Source organism: Hippopotamus amphibius, chromosome 5 (assembly GCF_030028045.1).
Source record: "Hippopotamus amphibius kiboko isolate mHipAmp2 chromosome 5, mHipAmp2.hap2, whole genome shotgun sequence".
Classification (NCBI taxonomy): domain Eukaryota; kingdom Metazoa; phylum Chordata; class Mammalia; order Artiodactyla; family Hippopotamidae; genus Hippopotamus; species Hippopotamus amphibius.
The window spans coordinates 140,521,376-140,547,109 of record NC_080190.1 but is presented as its reverse complement, the minus strand read 5'-3'; the positions used below and the strand labels follow the sequence as shown (position 1 = coordinate 140,547,109).

Sequence of the window (25,734 nt, the reverse complement as noted above, 5' to 3'; positions counted from 1 at the left end):
CAAGAATCTAAAGATTCATCCTCTACTCCTCTCTTTCTCTCACCCCATATCCAATCCATCAGCAAATCCTATTGGCTCTCCCTTCAAAATATATTTCAAATGTGACCATTTCTCACTGTTATTAAGTTACTATATCTAAGCCCTGTATATTTCACCTAGACCACTGAAATAGCTTCCTGACAGGTCTTACTACTTACCACTCTTGTACCAATTCATACTCCTACCAATGTGATTCTTTAAAATGCAAGTTTGTCCTTGTTCAAAAGACCCCAAGAGGAAAAATTTCAAAGTCCCTACCAAGTCTTATAAGGACCTAAATTTCCTGGCCCTTGGCTATGTCTCCAGTTTCATTTCCTAACTCTCTCTTACTCCATTCCACCAAACTGGTTTTTTGCCTCTCAACATTCCATGTATATTTCTGCACCAGGATTTGCTTTTGCTGTTCCCTTCATCTAGAACACTCTTCCACCAGGTAAGTGACATGGCTTGTGTCTCTGCTCAACTAGGTCTCTGCTCAACTGTCACCTCAGAGAGGCATTTCCTGACCACCCTACATCAAAAATTATACTGTCATTCTCTGTTCCATTATTATGTTTTGTATTTCTTTACTGTCCTTATCACTATCTGACATTTCATTCTATTACTAGTTTATATATTCACTAGTTTCTTTCTTAATTTCTGCCTTTACTGCTAGAATGTAAATTCCATGAGCGGAAGGCATTTTGTCTATTTTTTTTTTACTACTGTATCCACAGTGCCTAGAACTCTATGTGTGTCTGTAGTGTGTATGTAGTGATTTCTCTGTAAATATTTATTGGATAAATAATAGCTATCCAGAGCAATGAATGAATGAAGAGGCATGTCAAAAAATTTCAGAGCATCACAATAAAGACAAGATCATAAATATTTCCAGATAGAAAAAAACAGGTCACATGCAAAGAAATTAAATTCTGAATATATGATAATAGCAGATGCTAGAAGACACTGCAGAAATAACTTCCAAAATTCTGAAGGAATATTACTTTCAAACTAGAATTCTATACCCAACCAAACGTTTAGGTGACAGTAAAATAATGACTTTTCTGGCCCTGTAAGGAAGCAAAATTTTAAACTTTCAAATATGCGTTTTTAGGAAGCAACTAGAAGATGTAATATTCCTAAAACCAACTGAAGGAGTATATGAATAAAGCAGGAAGGAAAATGACATGGGACTTAGGAGTTAGTTGATCCAACACTAAGAATGGCAAGAGGAAGCCACAGCAGGACAGGTATGGATCTAGACCAGAAAGCAGTCAGAGCACATTGACAGAAGGACAGACAGCTGAAGGAAGATCTCCAAGCGGATGGGAGTGGGGGACTGGAACTGACAGATTATGATAGTCTGAACATCTGCGATAATTATTGTTATATGCCTAATAAGTCTGCTGGGACATCTGAAAAAAATTAGCCACAGGTACACAGAAAACAAAGCAAATGGGGAAAAATGCAATTGCTACATTAACTATGTAGCGGGTGGGTATTACGGAAATAAATGCAATTGAAGTGTATGCTACTTGATTCAGCAGTGAAAAAAACTGTAATAAAAGTGGTAAAGTAAGGGAAATAAATTATCAACTACCATAATGAAGGAAAGACTAAAAGACTAAAAAGATACTGCCTGAAATTCTAAATTGATGAATCAAAATAACAGACTAAGCATATTAGGTAGAATAAGGCCTGTGTAGCAGAGGAACACCTAAAACAGTTCAACGAGGCTGCCAGTGGGGAGGAGAACCGGGTGGGGATAGAGAACCCTGGGCAGGGATTATTGTTTTTCTGTTAAAAGTCTTTAATACTGAGGGCTTTTCTCCAGCTTTATTCAGATATAACTGATGTATGATAAACTGAACATGTATAAAGTGCACACTTTGATGGGTTTTGAAACCATTACCATAACCAAGGTAACAAATTTATCCATCACTACAAGAAGTTTCCTCTTGCCTCTTGGTAATCCCTCCTGCCTATCTCCTCTCTCATCATCACCCCCTCCCTCACCTATAACCTTCCCTGGCAACCACTGATCTGTCTTCTGTCACTACAGAATGGTATTTCTGGAACTTTACATAAAGAGAACCATACAGTATATATTCTTTTTTGTCTGGCTTCTTTCACTCAGCATCATTTTGAGATTCATCCTGCTGTCCTGTGTACCAATACTTCGTTCTTTCAAACTGCTGAGTAGTACTCTACAGTATGGCTATACCATAATTTGTTTATCCATTCACCTGTTGATGGACAGTATAAAGTGCCCTGGGACATCTGAGTATGGATATCTACTAAGAGGAAGTTAAATAAATAGAGCTCTGCAGGCAAGAGACCTCAGGTTAAGAACATAGATTTGGAAGTCATCATTATAAAAACAGTAACTGAGATAACTGAATGAAATTATCCATAGTGAACATGCAGAGTAAGATGAAAAATCTGATTCAAAGATCTCCTAGGTGGCCCAGTGGTTAAGATTCCGCCTGCCTATGCAGGGAACACGGGTTCGATCCCTGCTCCAGGAAGATCCCACATGCCGAGAGCAACTAAGCCTGTGCGCCACAACTACTGAGCCTGCGCTCTAGAGCCCGTGCGCCACAACTATTGAGCCCACGTGCTGCAACTACTGAAGCTTGCACACCTAGAGCCTGTGCTCTGCAACAAGAGAAGCGACTGCAATGAGAAGGCTGCACACCACAACAAAGAGTAGCCCCCACTCACCACAACTAGGGAAAGCCCGTGTGCAGCAATGAAGACCCAATGCAGCCAGTAAATTAATTAATGAATTAATTTAAAAAATCTGATTCAACACACTGAACTTATATATTAATGTCTTCTTCCTTTCCAAATGCCGCTAAAATGTCAGAAAATGTTTAAAGATGAAAAAGAAAATATATAGCTGTACAAAAAAAACAGGGAAAGGGTCTCATTCGTGAGCGATGAACACTGAGACATCTCTGAAAAATAAAAAGGAGAAGGAGGATTTCTACTTTCAGCACTGTGACCAATTAAATATCTCTGGCCACAAAACATTCAGATTTCTAGATAAACTGCAACAGATATACTTTAAAATGCATTGCTGAGCACTGCATATATCTAATAAAATATATAAGATGAAAAGCAACAAATCTACAAGGAGAAGTGGACAATTCCATGATCACAATGAGAAATTTCAAGGCATGTTTCTTAGTAAATGAAAGGCCAAGCAGACAAAAAAATTAATAAGTAAATAAGAGATGTGATTACAACACTACAATTAACAAGTCTGATTTAAAGGGCACATACAGAACCCACACACAACAATTAGAGGACAAGAGCTGTGGAGGACTTTGGACCAGTGGAGAGTTCACCCTGCCCTGCTGGGGCAAAGTGACTGAGCAAAGACAGGGCTGTCACGGTTACACACTGTATCTCTATTATTTGAATGGTGCTGAGGCCTAAACCTTTGCCGCCTAACAGGAGCTTGTTGGAGAGCAAAGAGTAGAGGACTTTTCTCAATTTTCTCTGTCCTGAGGGGGAGAACCCCCAGCTTGTGTGAGCATCCTCCTCCGGGACTGAGGTGGAAGAAGGGGAGGCACGGGCAACTGGCAGCACTTACCTCTTTGTTTACTGTCCCAGGTAAGTCTAGTTCCTATAAATTCTGAGTGTCTGGTAATCAGATCTTATGATGAAAAGAATTAAAACACACTGTGTTTAATTCTTCCAACTCAGAAGCTATTTTGCAATAGCTATAAATAAACCAATGGTCAGCACTTAAGAACTATTATCGTCCAGGGCGGACAAAATGAAAGTAACACATGTATGTTTTGCTATAGGAAAACAATTTTCTTATGGGGCAAACATGGCAAGTCACATCCTCTGTTTAATTCTTCTAGAGTGCCAACACTGGTTAATCCAACAATGTTGCTCTTCATGCAATCTGCAGGGATAAATCAGATGCTGAAAACTCAAATACCTTCAGTGGCCAGGCAGATAAATTCAAAAGTGTATAAGACAGTAGGAGTGGTTGGCGAGCAGCCGCTACTCAATTCTAGTGGACTGTTATTGGAAAGTGGGAGCACAGAGCTGTTAGGTATTTCAATTTTTCGTAAGAAAACAGAAACTGGATTTGTATGTGAAATCTCCAATGAAGAGGACAAACAAAACAAGTCTTCAGATGAGAGCCAGTGTAGGCCACTAATGTTCAAACTCCGTTGCAAACTAATAGATCTAAAGAATTGTAGACCTGGAAGAGACCTGAGTAGACTTTTAAGTCTATTGTTTTTAAAATGTGTGTGTGTGTGTGTGTGTGTGTGTGTGTGTGTGTGTGTGTGTGTTCTGCCAAGGAATATTTTCTTTAATACAAAGAAGCCTACTATATGAAATAAATAAAAGCACAGCTGCTCTGGCTGAACAGGAAGCCCTCCCTCTGAGACACCTCACACTGCTCCCCTTCCCCACCAGAGATCTCAAAGCACCTCCAGAGATCACAGTTTGAAAACCACTGACCTAATCCAAACCCTCAGATTACAAGTGAGAAAATGGAATCAATTTCTTACTGAAATTTTTACTGAAATCCCCCAATCTAGTCTGAATTAGAATTTAAGTGCCCTTATTCCTGAGCTAATGCTACTGATAATAAGTGAGAGCTTTGACCTATTCAGCACCTACCACAAACTAGGCCACTGTGCTTTTTCATTACCAGTTCTTTTTACAACAGTCCTATGGGAGGGATGTCCTTATCTCCACCCTGTAGATGAGGAAACTGAGGCTCTAAGAGCACCTTTTACAGTCACGTAAGTAATAAGTGACAACCAGGAGAGGAACCTGGGTCCATATGACTCCAGATCTGTCCTCTGTAACCCCAACTCTCCCTGACAATTACCCTTCCCCAAAGCACGAGACAGGCGAGAATGGCAATAAGAATGAAGGGGAAGAAGGTATCAAAAAAGGACTGAGAATCTTCTAACATGAAACAAAACTCAACACATGTTCACAGGACACATTAATCAAAGACAATAAGACCTCAAACTATGTTTATCATATTGCAGATGATACATGTACCTCCTGAACGAGGTAATTCTGGAACAGGTAATTTTTCAGTCTGTCTGTCTATCTATTTAATTAAAAAAAATTTTTTTGGCCGTGCTGCACAGCTTGCGGGATCTTAATTCCCCAACCAGGGGAAGTCCCCTGCAGAGGAAATGTGAAGTCCTAACCACTGGACCACCAGGGAATTCCCTGGAACAGGTAATTTTAGAACAAATAATTGCACTTTAAATAATGGGTAGTCAGCCTGTTATTGAATTCATCCCAAATGGTTGAAAAAACAGAATGAGCATATTCCCCTGTTTAAATAAAATTCTTGATAGGAATCTTTTATGTTCTTCCATAAAACGTCCTACGTATCATTCTCAGGAACCAAACCTTGACTGAGATAGAAAGACTAGTAACCTGACTCATCGTGACATTTCTTGTGTCCTTAATCTCATACTCAGAATATCATATTATTAAAATAGTATTTAGCATGGTAAATGCTATGTAAATCCAGCAACTGAGCAAAGATTCAAACTTTCTAGGCTCTTCAGTTGGTTCCCTCTCTCCCCGCTGAATGACACACCTTCTTCAACTCTCTCAGTAACCCAAAGCCTTCACGATCTCACACAAGAATTTCTCCTTTTCAAATTTCATTCTCAAAGAAGGCTCAGAAACTCATCCAATAACTAATCACAGCATAAAAAAATCAATACTGCTTTTGAAATTCTAGCATTAAGTAATAATTAAAATAGTCCTGTCGGTTATATTTTTAACACTCAGAGAAATAAAAGGTAGGCACCTTTAAGAAAATGGTCAGTTCCTGGCAGAAATTCTGTCGTAGTTACTATTCGTACTAGCAAGGACGAGGAAGAAGAGGACAATTAAGAAGGCAAATTATACCACTCTTCTGAAGAAGAGCCACAGCCAAACTATGATATATAGACAATGAGAACCAAAATATGTGGGGTATTTTATATAATTCTTTGCTGGAAATAATGCCAGCATTGGAATTCTAGTTCCAGCCCTGTCATTAGCTACTGGTGTCACCTCTGGCAGATAATTTTCTGTCTTTGAGTCTCAGAGCATTCATGAGTAAAACGAACATGATGAACTACTGGATGGTCTCTAAGGACACTTTATGGCTCAAAACGTTTATGAAGAGGGTAACAAAGACTTGAATAGCAGAGCTGGACATACATTTCAAAACAACTTTAGCTACCACGATTAAATTTTCTCCTTGTTAATTAACTCTGTCTTGCACTGAGCTTTAGAGTGAACATTTCCACTTCCATCTAACCAGCGGTCCTATTTTGGGGACTCTCAACGTAGGTGGGATGCTACAGAAACTTAAGGATGGATGCAGGGATGCAAACTGACAACAAAAACATAGGCATATAATCCAAGCTTGGCCAGCTGGATGCTCCAGGTATTGAGATCCTTTTTTTTTTTTTTATAAATTTATTTATTTAGTGGCTGCATTGGGTCTTCGTTGCTGCACACGGGCTTTCTATAGTTGCAGTGAGCGGGGGCTACCCTTCATTGTGGTGCACAGGCTCCTCATTGCAGTGGCTTCTCCTGTTGCGGAGCATGGGCTCTAGGCACGTGGGCTTCAGTAGTTGTGGCTCATGGGCTCTAGAGCAGAGGCTCAATAGTTGTGGCACATGGGCTTAGTTGCTCTGTGGCATGTGGGATCTTCCCAGACCAGGGCTCGAACCCGTGTCCCCTTCATTGGCAGGTGGATTCTTAACCACTGCGCCACCTAGGAAGTCCCTGAGATTCTTGTATAAAAGAACAGTCAAGATTATTTGAGGCAGTTGCAGTGGGAACAATAATGCCACCAGTGCCAAAATAAGTGTCCAGGGACAATGGTTCAGGAAGTGTCCACTGGCGTTAGCACTGATGACTGACTGATCTGACAGCATGATCTTTGCTGTGCTCTGGTTCCCTCTGCTCCTCCCTGGTTCTCCAGCCTCTCCATTGATCCGACAAGCTAGTCGACACCCATCCATTTTCTGCTTCAGTTAGTCAAAGTTGGTTTCTACTGTTTGCAACCAAGAAGACCAACTGGTATAGCAATTGTAAAAAGAATGAGTTGTAAGTGACCTCAGTTTCTGAAAGGGGGAGAATTCTAGAACCGGTCTTCTGGCCTAACTGGGGCCAAAAGCAAGTGAACACTCTGTCAGTATTTAAAGATGGAAATCTGAGAGCTGATGGTATACAGTAGAAAAACAATTAACTGCAATCACTCAGATTCAAAGAACTTCTTAGAATGATGTGCCCAGTGAAGACAAGGCTGAGCGGCTGCTGCCAGAGAAGCAGGGAAAGGTATAAAGAGCATCACGTATTTAAGGACTGTGGGCTGAAGTGAGTGCTTCTAGGGGCACTGTTTGGCTTAGGAAGAGAGTGACAAACTGGCATTCCTGAATTCTTGGCTCAAGGTGTGGAGTGAAACAGAAATATTAAAAGAGGCAGACCACTCCAGATTGGTAGGTGGCAGATTTAATGAGCAAGAAAACTTAAATACGAGGCTTGTCCTGGGTGGCCACAAAATGAGTAGATCTCCACATCTGCCCGCCACAACCTTAAAAGTTTATACAGAGGCCTTCAATGGGCTCAGTCACACATACTGTCCAGGTGGTCTCAGTACCACTTTACTATCTCAAGCCTGAAGCTGAAAACCAAAGGCACAGTTTGATCCTGCAGGTTGCCAAATTATATCACTTAAATTTGCTTCCCTTTCACATAGGAGATCCAGTGATACTGTGACAAGAAGGCAGTGGGACCTCAAGATCTGAAGTAGGGATACATCACAAGGTTCAGAGTTCCCACACAGGACTCTGAACCCACAGCCCTCAAAACACACCCTCATCCCTGGTCTGCTGAGGCCCTCATCTGAAAGACTTACTTTCTAAGAAGAAAATCAATAGCCTATAACCCATTCCCACCACACTTCGATCTATAAGAAGAGTTCTACCCCACCATGCCGTGGGAGGGTCACGTCAAAATTAAATCTGAAAAAAGGATTATACATTATTTGTAAAACACTGTACATTTATATTGGTTTGAGGGTGCTGGATTATGGAGGAAAGAACAAAATTTTAGATGGGGCTAATACTGATAGGAATGTACTGATTCTAGATTCAATGTGCTAGCTTCAGAGACTGGGCTTTTGGAGGTCAGATGATAAATGGGCTTTGGACAGGGGCTTGGTGGGACCCTGTGGGAGGAGACAATCGAGAGGACCTGACCCATGAGCCGGACCCTCGCAATCGGAAGTCCCTCATCCCCTCTACTGTCCTTGGAAGGTGTGTTTCACTGGCCTTCCCTGCACGTCAGAGCACCTGGACGGTACGTGTGACTGAGGCCAGTGAAGTCCTCTATATAAGATTCTGGCGGGCGGATGTGGAGATCTACTTATCTTGTAGCCACACACGACAAGCCTCATATAAAAGTTTTCTTGCTTATTAAATCTGCCACCTACCAATCTGGAGTGGTCTGCTTCTTCTTCAGTCTCTCCCTGCCCTCTGTGTATGGGGGTCAGTTTCAGATTACATAGGGGCAACTCCAGAGGAGGATGCGAATTAACAGACCCCAAATCCAACCCAGGGTAATTTCCCAAGCCCATGTGTGTATACTTCAAATTGCTGTGTTTCACAATAGTACAATCACCATACTGGCTTCCTGGATAAACATTTTTATGGCTGAAGCGGCCAAACAAAAAACATTAGAGGTCTCCCTCTACCATGATAGAAAATCAAAAGCAATATTGCAGATGGGGCTTTCAGAGATGAGTGACATCATCAAAAATAGATGCAGGGGTAGAAATCCTTGGCACCTGTCCATTTTAACTGGGTATGTTATTAATACTTGGTCTTATGCAACCTTAATCAGATAGCTAAGGTACGTTTCCAGATGTGGTCTCTTTAATGTAGCAAATCAGTACAGCCTTAGCAACACATATGCAGTTCTAATCTGGCCAATGCTTCTTCCTCCAAAAGGAATATACCTTCACCTAGCGAGGACAGCAACACATCTTCAACAACTTGCCTTAGAGCAGTCATTCTCAAAGACTGCTCCCTGAAGCAGCAGCAGCAGCATCCCCTGGAAATTTCTTAGACATGTACGTTCTCCATCCCACTCCAGACCTACTGATTTGGGAATTCTGGAGGTGGGGTCAGTGATCTGTGTTCTAACGAGCCCTTCAGACAATTCTGACCTGGGGTTGCTGGTGCTATAAGATCTTGAAGAGGAACTCTGGGTTAAAAGGCTAATAGAGAGATCAAAAGAAGAAAAATATTTTGGTTTTAAAAAATATATAAAGCTAAGTCTAAGCAGAGAGGGCCTGTGGCAGTATCTTGTCTGTACCTTGCCTCCCTTAGCACTAAAGATGCACGTTATATCACTTTTCTGAAGAATGAATCAGAATCCCCCCAGTACATGGAAGAAGGCACTTCACAAATGACTGTAAAGCATCTGATTCTCAGCTCAGGATTCGTGCTTTCTACTCATGGTGACATACACAGTAACTCTCAAGAAGTGGTAAGAGCTTTGTTTCTTACTTTAAAATGTCACTAGAAAGAAAGTCAACTTCTAGTGATAGTAATGAAAATTGAGAAAAAGTGAAGAAGTTTAAGAAATGATTGAAAAAAAAACTGGTGGGCCTTGGTAGCTAGGCAACAGACTCACTAAAGATGTAAAGGGGTCCTTAAATGTTTACACTTCACAGAGCAAATACTGTCAAAGTGGTTACAAGAGTCTTGAGAAATTCTTTGAGAATGTTAATGGACTACTGTATAATCAAGGGGTGCAGGTTCTGCCACTTATTATCGTGAATGTGACCAATCTCAGGCAAGTCAATTTCTTTTTTAAAAAATGCAAAGCAGAGCCTGCAACATAAGAAAAGAATTAAAAACAGAAATTTGCATTATTTCCACAATGGAAAACTTGTTATTTTTTAAGTAGTTCTTAGCAGCGAGCATTACAAATTTTAAACTATTTCTCCAAAAGAGCTTCCCTTTAGAAATTAGACAGATATACAGTAAGTGGTTGGTACTACAAAATAACCTGTCCACTGAAGAGTCAATTTTTTAATTTAAAACCTGTAACTTAGAGAGTGTGGCCAAGATGGTAGAGTAGGAGGACTCTGAGCTCACCTCCTCCCATGGGCACACCAAAATTACAGCCGTTTACAAAGCAACTATCAATGAACACAATCTGAAGACCAGCAGAAAAGGTTTTCCATAATTAAAAATACAAAGAAGGGGGGCTTCCCTGGTGGTGCAGTGGTTAAGAATCCGCCTGCCAATGCAGGGGACACGGGTTCGAGCCCTGGCCTGGGAAAATCCCACATGAGCTACAACTATTGAGCCACATGCCACAACTGCTGAGCCTGTGTGCCACAACTACTGAAGCCCATGCACCTAGAGCCTGTGTCCCACAAGAGAAGCCACCACAATGAGAAGCCTGCACACTGCAATGAAGAGTAACCCCCGCTCACCACAACTAGAGAAAGCCTGAGCACAACGAAGACCCAATGCAGCCAATAAATAAATAAATAAATAAATAAAAATTTAAAAATAAATTAAATAAAAATATAAAGAAGAAACCACAATAAGACAGGTAGGAGAGATAGTAATACAATACAGTCAACACTCACTCCCCAGGGCAGGCAACACACAAAGGGGAGGGTTATCACAATCACAGAGGCTCTCCCTGAGGAGCGAGTGAGGGGCCCGAATCCTGCATCAGGCTCTCTAGCCTGGGAGTCCTGCACTTGGAAGATGAACCCCCAGAATGTCTAGCTCTGATGGCCAGCAGGGCTTGCGTACAACAGAGCTGGAGCGATGCAGGAAACAGACACTCCACTCTTAAAGGGCACGTGCAAAACTTCATACACTCCAAGTCCCAATGCAGAGGCAGTAATCTGAATGGGTCAGACCCACTTACTTATCTTAGAGAGGCTCCCAGAGAGGCGGAAGGCAATTGGGACCGCCTGGGGGAAACAGACACTGGAGCCATCCATTTTGGGGAGCTCATTCCACGACAAGGACACTGGGGCTGACAAGCACCATTTTGGAGTCTTCCCTCTAGCCTGTTAGTGGTGGGGGTGTACCACTACCTCTGGCAGCCACCACACAAGGCAGGGACTTGCAGCCAGCAAGGCCGGGGACCAGCCCCACCTACCAGGGTGCCCGCAGCAGTTAGCCCTGTCACAAAAGAAGGGCCCACACAGCCCACACAGTGGGCACCCCTAGAGCATAGAGCTCTGGTGGCCAGAGGGGAGTATGCTGCTGGGCCCCACAGCATGTTTCTTATGTAAGACCAATTCTCCAAGACTGGGAAACAAAACTGACCTAACACATAGAAACAAACACAAAGAATTTGGCAAAATGAAGAGAGAGAGGAATACGTTCCAAATGGAGGAACAAAACCTCAAAAGAAGAACTACGTAAAATGGAAATAAACAACCTATCAGATAAAGAGTTCAAGACAATGATCACAGGATGCTCAATGAACTCAGGAGAAGAATGGATGAACACAATGAAGAATTTAATCAAGTTTGAAATTATAAAGAAGAACTAAACACAGGTGAAGACTACAGTAACAAAGAAAAAATACGCTAGAAGGAATCAATAGTAGCTCAGATAATACAGAGGATCAGATCAGTGAACTGGAATACAGAGTAGTGAAAGATCACCCAAGTTGAACAGGAAAAAGAAAAAAGAATTTTAAAAAACGAGGATGGTTTAATTTAAGAGACCTCTGGGACAGCATCGAGCATACTAATATTTGCATTATAAGGGTCCCAGAAGAAGGAGAGAGAGAGAAAGGGGCAGGGAATTTATTTGAAGAAAACTTGTAACTTGAAAAAGTATAATTCACATTCAGGTACACGCAACAAACATTAATGAATGCATAACAAATATACAAACTAGAGTAATAAAACTTCATTATCTACATGCCACATTCTCAAGGAAAGGTAATAATCACAACAGACTTCCCATGGTCTAAAAGAACCATGTCTCTTTGCGGACAGGCTCTCCTGAAGGCATAACTAATAATATCCTAGACTGTGGAATATCAAGGAATGGCCCTAGGAACCTTGTGCCTCTCAGCAGAGACTCCCGGGAGAAATGCTGTTCTCTGTTCACATACAGGTCTAACCCTGATTCTGTAGACTCAGAAGTAGTCAAGGTACTTTCCCTACTACTGCAGTACAATGTCAGAAAGGAAGGTAAGCTTATAGCGTCTACATTTAAGACCCAACAGTAGCCACTATATAGACAACTGATCTGGAACACTTTTCCATATCTGTTTTATTTTAAATGACTCAATAGCTTACTTTCAGAATACGTACACCTATTTTCAGAAAGTCTTCCCTAAAAAATAAAGAGGTTAGTCACACTAAACATTTTCTTTACTTTTGTATGGGGTAGAAGAGCAGAGAATAAGAAGGAAAGGAGGGGTACACTAGACTCATCTAAAAGCAGATGAATGTGTTTAAAAACTAGTGTCCAATAGAAACATATTTTTTCTTAAAAGTTTGCTTATACAGTTCTTCTCCATCCCTTTATTTTTAACTGAATAGAGACATTTTACTAGTGCGTATTAACAGGTGGAAAGGAAAGGACTTTTTTTGGCTCCCTTCCCTTTAGACTGTTCAAAAGTGGAACAACCACATGCTGTTCCAAACACAATACATGACTTAGCTTTGCCTAGGGCTTAATGAAGGCAATTCAAAAAGAAAAATACAATATTCCGGTTTCCATTTTCCCTGGATCAGTCTCAGGTCTTTCTGCATGAAATCAGTCTCTCAAGGGACATCAACCTCACAATTTGAGAAACAATGCTCTAGCTATGAAACAAAAAGCAACACAATGGAAAACCAGCAACCATTTGTTTTTCTACTTGGGAGAGTTAGACTGTACTACATCCTTTTCATTACAAAGCCAACTGACTATTCAGAATTGTAAATTAACTCTTTGTAATACAAATGACTTTGGTCTCAGATAATAAAGTAAGGAAAAAAATCAAAGTCCCTTATTTCAAGCAATCTCTGAAACAAAACTAAAGGATGAGGATATCTCTGTCAGACCCTTTGGTTTGTGATAAACTGATTTAAAAAAATTATCTGGAAAGTAAATAACATATAACACATGGCAACATATTAATACAAATGCACAATAATGATTATTACATGCTTTATGTGTGTAATCCTTAAGAACATTTGCAAGTACTTTAAACCAGGGTTCAGCAAATTACAGTCTGTGGGCCAAAAATGATGCACTGTTTTTGTTAATAAAGTATTATTGAAACACATCCACACTCATTTGTTATTTGCTACAATTGAAGAGTTGAATAGCCGTGACAGAGACTGAATGTTTTGCAAAGCCCAAAATATTTACTATTCACCCTTTACAGAAAATGTTTGCATTCCCTGCTCTAAACCAGTGGGTCTCAAATTTTAATGCTCATAAGAAACACCTGGACAGTTAAACAGTTTCCTGGGCTCTACTTTCACAGTTCATGACTCAGTAGGTTGGGATGGGGTCCATGAACTTGCATTTCTAACAAGCTCACAAGCTGCTGGTCTATGAATTAAACTTTGACAACCACTACCCTAAACCATCTCATATACTCACAGATCAGCAACGACCACAAATGCTATAAATTCTATACAACAGGATAGCCATCGCACATAATGAAAACTAAGGCATAAAAGAGGAGGGAGATAGACCTCTTGACTTACATGAAACTCTTGGTAGCTAAGAAGGTACAACTGGTTGCCATAATCATCAGATAATTCTTCAGCCCCTTACCCTAACATTAATTCATAGTTAACACTGGAAATCCAACCAGGACCAGCAGGAGCCAAAGGCAGTTGGGTTGAAGGTATAAAACCCAATGAGTTCTTTAGAAAAGCTATAAAACACTTTTTAAAAGTAAAAGCTAAGGTATATTCAGTTATAATTTAGTATTTGACTGGACTATAAATTAAGTACTAAAGTACAATGTCTGAAAAGATATCAGACACATAGTTTATAATACAATGATCCAATCAAGAAATTAATTCTTTCACTCCATATAAATAAATATAAATGGTTAAAAATCTAATCCTTTAAATAAATTCAAAACAAATGTGTCAAGCTAATATGGGAAAGAACAGAGAGGATATCAAGTGATTAGTGCCTTTCATTTAGACTCTGCAGAGGATAGAGGTGGAAGGTAAAGATTTGGAGGGAAAATTCTCACTCCTGATTTATCAGAATAGGAAACATCTCCTTCTCCTTTCTTCAGCTTTTATTGAACATCTACCATGCTCAAAGGCATTGTACACGGTACAAGGCATTAGAGATAGAAATGCATAAACGCGTAGGCTCAACAACCTTGCAAGCTAGGGAGAGAGCCACGTAAATAAGTACAATACAGCATGCTAAGAACAAGAACAGTTGTATCAGAGTGTAGAGCAGTGAGCTGATTACGCTTGGGAGAAAGGTGAAAGGAATGCTTCTCTAGACAGGGAGTTACTGCTTTAACTGAGACTTGAAGAAATCCACCAGATGAAGAAGGAAGGGTAGGTATCTGAGCCCAGGAGGCAGTGGATACAATATGTGCAAAGGTATGGAAGTGAGAGGGAGTAATATGGATCTGAGTTGTACAAACAGGTCAGTTTGGCCAAAGCAGAGTGTGTAACATGAGAAGCGATGAGATGGGAAGCTTAACAGGAAGGCAGGATCTCATACAAAGAACCTTGATTTCTAGTGTATGGAAATAAATTGATTTTTATATATTGATATTGTATCACACAATCAAAAAAAAAATAGAAAATAAAGAACCTTTGGTGCCACACTAGTCAGGTCTTTATTTTTCCAGCTTTAGGGAAATGGGGAAGAGTTTTAACCCGAGTGGACTGCACTTGCATTTTACTAAAATCACTTTGGCACCACCAGAGGGGAAAGACTGAAGCCAAAGGATTTTATTTTTGATCTACAAATTTTGACGAGATTTTGTATTCAAGGCATGGATGAGAAAGGTAGAGATGATTAGAGGCTAAAAAAAATCTCCCAGCTTAATTTTTATTGAAATGAAGTTTAGGAAGAAGCAGCAAAGACTGAAATTAACACGTGACATTCTAATCTTAGAAAATATTTTCTTTTTTATCTAATAAAGTCAAGGATAAAAGAAAAATCCACAAAAACCGTTAAAGACGACATTATGGTCCATGTTGACAGAGAAGACTGCATCAGTTTATAGTGCTCAGATCTTGGACAAATCACAACTTCTCTGGGCTTCAGTTTCTTTACCTCTATAATGACAGATTCAAAGGTTCCTAACCTGGGCTATAAATAGAAGTGTATTTCAATATAATTGGTTTCCTTTGTAATCCTACTTATTTTACTTAAATTTTAAAATTCTGAGAATGGGTCAATAGCACAAAAGAGGATAAGAAGTTCTGCATGATATTTAAGTTACTTACAACCTTCAAATTATAGAATTTGGGGCATTCAATACAGGAACTAAAAGAGAATGACACTGGCTAAGGACAAACAAGGACAAGGCAACAGGAAAAGCATAATACATTGGACCAAAAAGATAATTTATAGGGATTTAAAGTCTGACTTAGGTTGATAATATTTTGCCTTTCCATTTCCTTTTCTTCTTTTGTAAGCTTAGGTTAATGCTGGTATCAAATGGCTGCTTGATGGCTTCCTTTTATATCCTTAAACCAACTGAAGTGTGATTTATGGCATAAAACTTAATCGTAAAGGCTAAGAGAAAATGTAGATTATATAACGAAAAGATTAGCAATGTCAGCAATCAAATAAAGGAGGTAAGAACAAAAATGCCTTCTTGATAAAGTCCAGACACAAAACTACCTGGGAAAGAAGCTAACTAAATGAAAAATAACCTTCTTTGGGTCAGAAACAATTGGTTTTAAAAAGACATGACTCGATCAAAAACTAGTTCTTTCAATTATAATATTTAATAGCAGGGATGTATCTCTCCCTATCTTCATAATGGTACTCTATGATAGGAACTCCAAATTATCTGAATTTATAAGGTCAATTCAAACTTAAAATCCATGTAGCTACTATACCAAAAGGAGGCCAGATTTAAAAAAATTTTTAAGAACTATGTAAGATATGAGTTATAAAACATATTATCAGAGAAAACGTGAATGTTATAATTATTCCTTGAAGTTACTCATACTACATACTTTATTTAATCAGATTAAACAATCAAAATGTTTCTGATTAACCAGTGGAAGTCTCACCATATGATCTGTTCAATGTTCAAAATGATACCTTGCACTGGTTTGAAAAACCACTGAAAAATTACAGTAATATAATTTGCAATATCTTTTTAAAGTACTTCAACTTAGTATTCAAAAGCTCTCCTATTTTAGACATGAGTCTACAATGAGGTAGCTGGACAACTATTCAACTAAACAACAATGGAAGACTTTAAAAGCTGCAAAATCAAGTCTGGTCAGTTTCTAAAGTTGTGACCATATTAAAATTGCTGCGGTTTCAACTCTTAGAAACAATCTGAGGGGGGAAAGCGTTTACCATCCTCAGCTTTTCTGGAGGAAAACTACAAAACATTTGTCTTCTTTCCTTCATGAAATTTATCCACCTAACAGATCTGTAAGAGAGGACAGGTTCTTGTCTCTACAGGTAACTCTTTCTTCCCACACCTCCCTAGCAATCCGCACATCTCTAAACCAGAGGCAGGTAACTGAGGCACCTGAGGCAATCTTTAGTGTCACTCTGCTCCTCCCCTGACGTGTTTGGTTTTTTTTTTCCCTCTAAACAGGTATCTTACAAAGAATACTTAAGCAGTATACTTAAAAAAAAAAAAGTTTTTAGCAAAACACTATCTACAGCCCCAAGATATTCTAGACATTGATTTGCTTCAGGAAAACAAAGCCAAGTGAACATAACTACTTATGAAAATATATGTAGTCCAAGCACTTTTAGTCCAGGCAATATAGATTATATATTCAATTGATTAGAAAAAATTCAGAATTCACATTTCTAGAGTTACTATCATAATTGACTCAGGAGAGTAAAATACTTGCCAGGAGCAAGATATTTCAAAATCATTCATAACTATACTTCATATAAAATGAACCCGATCTTAAGCAAATCCACTAAATAGGGCCACAAATATACATAAACATAAGTTAGTAGGAAGATTTACTTTTCAAAGGGATTTATTCAAATCCCTTCCTGTGTGTATGTTTTTTTTTAAAGGTCCCATTTGTAGTTTATTCCAGAACAGGGCATAAACTACTTTCCCATATAGATACGAAGAACTACTCACCTCCATTTCCACAGCAGCAATACTCTGATCATAATGACCCATCAGATTAGGGAAAAATGTCATGTTGTAGGCCATTTTCATACATCTGGGAACAGTAATTGGTTCACAGGTGAAAAGACTGTGCCCTCTTACGAGGGGTAGAAAAATACATGTCCACAAAAATGTAAACGTTTCCATTTTCCTTAAATTCCCAATTTTACCACATGGCTTGGATTAATTGCTCTCTTCATTCTCAGATTTCCATCCAAAGATAAAATGTTCAAATTCCTCATGTAATTACTTTACCATTTTGAAGGAAGCTCTTTTTCCTGAAAACGAGTTCTGGGTCAGTTACTGTAAAAGCAACCAAAAGGGTGTATCAGCAACATCTGTCACAGACGCAAATGCAGACGTCAAAGTGCAGAGTTAAGATTTTCACCCTAGGTACTAACACTTAAAACCGACGGAAATTTTCGTCCCATCGAGATACTCTTCCACCTGCCTTGGCACAGAATCTATCACTTGCTGAGGAAGTCTCATCTCTAAGGAATGGATGATGGGGCTTTGTGCTGTATGAAGAGGGGCACTGGATGAGTGAGGTGAAGAAAATGGTGGAGGTGGGAATAAGTTAATAAAATTGTAAAATCTGAAAGTCCCTGTTGGATATCTTATTACGCACAACAAAACTGAGTCCCAGGGAAATTCCTTAAGACCTCATGAGTTCTTAAATTCTTTAAAGAATCTAAAGGGCCAGTTATTGTGGTACCCTTCAGGAGACATACTTCTATGTTTTTAAAAAGGCCAACTAGAGGCAGACGTCTAGGATTCCTACGCGGAGGAGCGAAAGAGTGTTCAAGGGCTGGGGGAGTAGCTATCTCACCGAAAAGGAAAATGAGCAAAGCTGTCCCGGCTGCGCGACGGAATCTCGGTGGGAGGGAAGCTGTGGTCCCTGAGCCAAGAATAATCACACCCCCCTCACCCCATCCCCCCAACACACATCGGTGCCCCGGCTTCCAGCGCCGGGCAGGGCAACTCGACCCCACCCCCGGGCACCTGCCCCAGGCCCAGCGCCGGGCGCAGCGTCCCCGGCCCCGCGGGGACCAGCATCGCCTTTCCCCAACTTCCGGGGAAACTTTGGCGGGTGCGGCCCGTCCCGCCGCCGCCTCCCCCGCACCCGCGGCTCCGAGCGCGCGACCCCCCCCCCCCGCCCCGCACCCCTCGAGGCCCGCCCCGCTCCCCCCTGCACCCGCCCGGCCGCGGCCGCCCGCGCAGCCGGAGCCCGAGGGCCCTCACCTCGGGCGGCGGTCGAAGGCGCCCGTTCCTCCCCGTCCCCGTCCAGCCCACCGGACCCCCGCGACCAGAGACGGCTCCAGGGACTGTCCAGGGCTCTAGCCCCCTCTGGAGCCGCACCTGGAGCGAGAGCTGAGCAATCCCGCGAGACTGCGCCGCCAGGTCGGGCGGGCAGGTCTCGGCTCGCGGCGGCGGCGGCGGCGGCGGCGGCGGCGGCCCTGGCTCTCCGCCCGGCCCCGCCCGCGCAGTGCCGGCGGGCCTGGCTTCTGGGCCTGCCCTGCCAGGCCGGGTTGGACGGTGTGGCGGTGTCGGGGTCCGGCTCTTGGGCCAGGGAGCCCCCTCCACTTTGCCGTCTCTTTTGTGTCATCCAGAGGGATTCAGCCTAGAAGGGTTTTTTTGAAACTCATGCTGATTCCCAAATAAAGCTTTTTCTAGAAGAACCCAATTTATTTTGAATTTCAGGCGCTAAGAATTCGTAAACGGGGCCAATTTGCTCTGTAAAGTCAGTTGCCCAAGTGACCTTAGTTGGAGAGTAACTTCCTGGGTATCTGTCTTAAAAACACGAACACAGCAACAAAACAAAAACAAAAAACAAAAACCCTTTTATTAATTCAGAGAGTCTGGTCACCAACTGGAGGCACAGGTGGCAATGGGATTTCAGCCCTGGCAGGTCCTATGCTTTAATGATGCAGAACTGTAATACAAAGCTGAACTGCTTTAGAAGTCAACCCAGTTTTTAGTACCAAACGTGCCGTGCATCATCTCACAGTGCTTCCCTATTCATCCCTCCTTCCCCCTTGACGTTTGAAAATCACCAGATCTTTTTATTGTCACCAAGTTTGGTCTTTTCCAGAATGTCATACATTATCTTTTCCAGTGGAATCACACAGTATGTAGTTTTTCAGACTGGCTGCTTTCACTTAGCAATATTCCGTCATGTCTTCTCATGGCTTGATAGTTCATTTCTTCTTAGTGATAAATAGTATTGCATTGTCTGGATGCACCACAGGTTATTTAACCATTTACCTACTGAAGGGCATCTTGGTTGATTCTAAGTTTTGGCTCTTATGAATAAAGCTGTTATAAACATCTGTGTGCAGGTTTTTGTGTAGAAGTAAGTTTTCAATTCCTTTGGGTAAATAGCAAGGAACCAGATTGCTGGATCATGTGGTAAAAGTATATTTAGTTTTATAAAAATAAATAAATAAATAAATTTTTAAAAAGTGCCAAACTGTCTTCCAAAGTGGCTATACCATTTTGCATTCACACCAGCAATGCTTGAGAATTCCTGTTGTTTCATGCATGGCCAACGTTTGATTTTGTTAATGTTCTGGATTTTGCCTGTTCTAATATGTGTTTAGTGATATCTCTGTTTTGATTTGCATTTCCCTGATGAAATATGATGTGAGCATTTTTTTCATGTGCTTATTTGTCATCTCTATATCTTCTTTGATGAGATGTTTGTTAAGGTCTTTGGCCTATTTTTTAATTGGGTTGTTTTCTTATGATTATGTTTTAAGGGTCCTGTGTATATTTTGGATAACAATCCTTTATCAGATATATCTTTTGCAAATATTTTCTCCCAGTCTGTGGTTTAACATCCAATTCTCTAGACCTCATCTTTCACAGAGAGGAAATTATTACTTTTAATGAAATCCAGTTTGTTAATTCTTTCTTTCATGGATCGTGCCTTTGATGTTGTATCTAAAAAGTCTTCACCAAACTTAAGGAGTTCTAGGTTTTCTCCTATGTTATCTTTTAAGAGTTTTATAGTTTTGTGTTTAAATTCAGGTCTGTGATTGATTTTGAGCTAATTTTTGTGAAAGATGTAAGATTTGTGACCAGATTTTTTTTCTGCATGTGCATGTCCAGTTGTTCCAGCACTCTTTGTTGAAAAAAATGATCTTTGCTCAATTGTATTGCCTCTGCTACTTTGTCGAAGATGAGTTGACTTTTTATATGGATCTATTTCTGGGCTCTCTATTCTGTTCCATTGATCTATTGTCTGTTCTTTCGCCAGTACCTCACTGCCTTGATTTCTGTAGTTTTGTAGAGAGTCTTGAAGTCAGTAGTGTCAGTCTCCAACTTTGTTCTTCCTCCATATTGTGTTGGCTATTCTGGGTCTTTTTCTTCTCCATATAAACTTTAGAATCATTTTGTTGATATCCACAAAATAACTTGTGGGGATTTTGATTGGGATTTCATTGAATCTATAGATCAATAGATTTGGGAAGCACTAGTTGGGAAGCACGAACATCTTGGCAATATTGAGTCTTTTTATCCCTGAGCATCAACTATATTTATTTCTTCTTTGATTTCTTTCATCATTTTTGTGGTTTTCCTCATATTGATCTTATATATATATATATTTTAGGCTTATGTTCAAGTATTTCATTTTTCAGTAGGTTACTGTAAATGGTATTGAGGTTATTTATTTGTTTATTTGTGTATTTATTTATTTATTATTTTTTTGAGGTACACCAAGTTTAATCATCTGTATTTATACACATATTCCGTTCTTTATTTATTTATTTATTATTTGTTTTTAATTGGTATTGTATTTTTTATTTCAAATTCACTTGTTCATTGCTGGTATATAGGAAAGCAATGGGTTTTATGTTAACCTTGTATCCTGCAACCTTAGTATAATCACTTATTAGTTAAAGGAGTTTTTTTAGTAGACATTTCCAGATTTTCTACAGACATGTCATCTGTAAATAAAAAAAAAATTTTATTTCTTCACTCCCAATCTGTATACCTTTTATTCCTTTTTTTTTTTTTTTTTTTTTTTTGTCCTATTGCATTAGCTAGGACTTCTGGTACAATGTTGAAAAGGAATACTGTAGTGAGAAGGAACATTCTTGCCTTGTTCCTGATCTTAGCAGGAAAGCTACTAGCTTTTTAGGATGATGTTAGCTGTAGGTTTTTTGTAGATATTCTTTAGCAGGTTGAGGAACTTCTCCTCCATTCCTAGTTTGCTGAGAGTTTTTATCTTGAATGGGTGTTGCATTTCATCAAGTTGTTTTTTTCTGCATATATTGATATGATTATATGATTTTTCTTCCTTAGCCTGTTGATGTGATGGATTACATGAATTTTCAAATGCTGAATCAGCCTTGCATACCTACAATAAATCTGAAGTCTGCTCTTCTGAAATTAACGTAGATACTCCAGCTTTCTTTTAATTAGTGTTAGTGTGGCATATCTTTCTCCATTCCTTAATTTTTTTTTATCTCTTTATTGGAATATAATTGCTTTACACTGTTGTGCCAGTTTTTGCTGTACAACAAGGTGAATCAGCTGTATTTATAAATATATCCTCATATTCCCTCCCTCCTGCAACTCTCTCCCAACCTCCCTATCCCAGCCCTCTAACTCATCACCCATCATCAAGTTGATCTCCCTTTGTTATGGAGCTGCTTTCCACTAGCTATCTATTTTACATTTGGTAGTGTATATATGTCAATGCTACTCTCTCTCTCACTTCATTCCAGCTTCCCCTTCATCCGTGCTCACCCCACTGCCGTGTCCTCAAGTCCGTTCTCTACATCTGCATCTTTATTCTTGCCCTGTCACTGGGTTCATCAGTACCATGTTTTTAGATTCCATATATATGAGTTCGCATATGGTATTTGTTTTTCTCTTTCTGGCTTACTTCGCTCTGTATGACAGACTCTAGGTCCATCCACCTCACTACAAATAACTCAATTTCATTCCTTTCATTCCTTTACTTTTAATCTGTATGTGTTTTATTTTTTAAATGGCTTTCTTGTGGACAATACATTGTTGGGGCTTGTGTTTTGATCCACTCTGATAATCTGTGCCTTTTAATTACTATATTTTTACCATTGATGTTTAAAGTGATTATTGATATAGTTGGATTATGATACTATTTTCTATTCATTGCCCTTGGTCTTGTTGCTATTTTTGCCTTCCACTCTTTTTCTGCCTTTTGTGGTTTTAACTGAGCATTTTGTATAATCCCATTTTCTCTCCCTTCTTCGCATATCAGTTATACTTCTTTTTTACCTTTTTTTTTTAATCGGTTGTAGGCAGAGTTTGCAATATATATTTACAACTCATCCAAGTCCACTTTCAAATAACACTATACTGCTTCAGGAATTGTGCAAGTGCCTTATAATAACAAAACGTTCTTAATTCCTCCCTCCCACCATTTATATTATTGCTGTCATTCATTTCACTTATACATAAGCCACAATCACTGAATATGCAGTTGCTATTACTGTTGTGAACGAACTGTTATCTCTTAAATCAATTAAGAATAAGAAAAATAAAAGTTTTAGTTTGCTTTCACTTATTCTTTCTCTAATGCTTTTCCTTTCTTTATTAGATCAGGTTTCTGACCTGTATATTTTCCTTTTCTCTGAAGAACTTATTTTAACATTTCTTGCAAGGCAACAAATTCCCTCAGTGTTTGGCTGAGAAAGTCTTTATTTTTTCTTAACCTTCGAAGGATGATTTTACAGGATACAGGATTTTAGGTTGGTGGGTTTTTTTCTCTTGACACTAAATATTTCAATCCAGTCTATTCTTGCTTGCATGATTTCTGAGGAGAGGTACAATATAATTCTTGGTTTTGCTCCTCCATAAGTAAGATTTTCCCCCACTTTGGCTTCAAGATTTTTTCTTTACTTTTAATTTTCTGCAGTATGCATTTGATATGCCTAGGTGTAATGTTTTGTTTTCTGCATTTATCCTGCTTGGTGTCCTCTGAGTTTCCTGTATCTGTGGTTTGGTGTCTGACATTAATTTGGGGTAGATTCTCAGTCATTATTTCTTCAAATATTTCTTCTGTTCTGTTCTTTTTCTTCTCCTCTGGTATTCCCATTACACATATGCTACACTTTGTAGTTGTTCCAGATTTCCTGGACATTCTATTCAATTTTTTTTTCAATCTTTTGTCTCTCTTTGCCTATCAGTTTGTATTGACATATCCTCAAGCTCAGAGGTTCTTTCCTCAACTGTGTCCAGTCTGCTAAAGAGCCCATGAAAGACAGTCTTCATTTCTGTTACACTGTTTTTGACCTCTAGCATTTCTTTGTGATTCTTTCTTAGAATTTCCATTTCTCTGCTTATATTATCCCTCTGTTCTCACATGGTGTCTACTTTTTCATTTAGAGCCCTTAGCTTATTAATCATAGTTATTTTAAATTTCTGGTCTGATAGTTCCAACATTTCTGCCATATCTAAGTCTGAGTCTGATGCTTGTTCTGTTTCTTCAAATTGTGGTTTTTGCTTTATAGTATTCCATGTAACTTTTTGTTGAAAGTCAGACACAATGTACTGGGTAAAAGGAACTTGGGTAAACAAGGCTTTAGTGCTGTGAAGTATTCTATAGACCTATGATTAGGTTTCAGTCTTTTAGGTGGGATAGTGTGGCTAGAGTAGACTGGTGTTGGGTATTTCTCTTCCCCCAGGTCAGTTAGTCTCTGATAAAACCCCAATAGATTAGCCTTTGGTAAGATCATTTCTCTGGAGAGCAGGCCTTGTTAAGAACAGAATGCTCTGGCATATTTCAAAATTTTTCCTTTTCTTCCCCCCCCCCCGCCAAGAAACGTGAGGGACTTTTTCTCCAATATTCAGTTGAGAATCTGGTAGAACTTCAGAAGATAAAACTCACTAAAGCATGGGTATCCCCCAAAGACCGGGTCCCTGTGCAGTTTTTAACTCTCACAGTCTCCAGGAATTCATCTATACCCCCTGCTGGTTCCCCTGGAGGTCTCTGCCCAGTAAGTTGTGATTCTCTGTTTCTGCATGTTTGTCTCCAATTCTGGGAGCCGCAGCTTGCTTTCTGATCTCAATTCTCTGACAGATCTAAGAAGAGTTGTTGATTTTCAGTTTGTTCAGCCTTTTACTTGTTGGGATAGAGTGATGGCTTCTATACTCTTTACAGGCCAGACCAGAAACCCCAATTCTTCATTTTCTAAAATAAGTATTGTTTTAAGGATTTGATTGAGAATTCCAACTGCTACTGCCTTAGCAGAACAAAGTTTCTCCAAGAAATTAAATTTAAAAATTTCAGGGACTTCCCTGGTTGCGAAGTGGTTAAGAATCCTCTTGCCAATGCAGGGGACATGGGTTTGACCCCTGGTCTGGGAAGATGCCACATGCCACAGAGCAACAAAGCCCGTGTGCCACAACTACTGAGCCTGTGCTCTAGAGCCCACACACCGCAACTACTGAGCCCATGCACTGCAACTGCTGAGCCCGAGTGCCTAGAGCCCGTGCTCCACAACAAGAGAAGCCACCGCAATGAGAAGCCCATGCTCCGCAAGGAAGAGAAGCCCCGCTCGGCTCGCCGCAACTAGAGAAAGCCCTCTCGCAGCAACAAAGACCCAACACAGCCACAAAAAAAACCCCCAAATCTTCCAAAGCTACAATATTACGTAATTTGGCATTATTGTTAATAGAACACTGGTTATATCAATATGAAAATCATGATTATAACAGCATCATTAAATGATTTTGCCAAAATGAAGGTAAAGAAAATAAATTTCAAAGAGTAAGTTGTCTGAGTTTTTATTTTATTTACTTATTCAAACATCTACAGTCCATCACCAGACTATGCAGACACACACAATAATAATTAATTTTTTTTATCGCTGATAGTTTGTCCATACTCATTAAAATATAGCTTTATACATTACAAAAATTTTTATCTTAGGATAAAGGTAAGAAGACTAAACATATTTTATTTAACAGCTTGTTAGCTTGATTTATGACGTTTAACTATGTAAACCTAGAGGTGCAGCCACTATGGAAAACAGTATGGAAGTTCCAAAAAAACTAAAAATAGAGTTGTCATATGATTCAGCAATCCTAATCCTGGGCATATACCCAGAGAAAACTATAATTAGAAAAGATACATGCACCTCAATGTTTATAGCAGCACTATTTACAATAGGCAAGACATGGAAACAACCTAATTGTCAGAGATGAATGGATAAAGAAGATGGGATATACATACACAATGAAATACGACTACTCAGCCATGAATAAGAATGAAATAATGCCATTTGCAGCAACATGGATGGACCTAGAGATTACCATATTAAGTGGAGTAAGTCAGAAAAAGGCAAA

At 39.7% G+C, this 25,734-nt stretch overlaps 1 protein-coding gene across 7 annotated transcripts in view; it reads right to left on the bottom strand.

Moving 5' to 3' along the window:
* Window positions 1-18,795, bottom strand: part of FZD6 (frizzled class receptor 6) — a 36,188-nt gene extending 17,393 nt beyond the window's left edge. For 2 of the 7 annotated variants that reach the window (XR_009053761.1, XM_057735297.1), the window contains exons 1-2: window positions 18,637-18,795; window positions 17,365-17,697 (exon numbers count right to left, since the gene is read on the bottom strand). Coding sequence is in view for 6 of the 7 variants with exons in the window: in XM_057735297.1 (XP_057591280.1) it covers window positions 17,365-17,541 (177 nt within the window). In the remaining variant the exon portion in view is untranslated. Of the gene's footprint in view, window positions 1-15,236; window positions 15,332-17,364; window positions 17,698-18,636 lie in introns of those variants that run through there. The other 5 variants (XM_057735299.1, XM_057735300.1, XM_057735301.1 and 2 more) reach the window with 5 other exon arrangements.
* Between the last annotated feature and the right edge of the window lie 6,939 nt (window positions 18,796-25,734).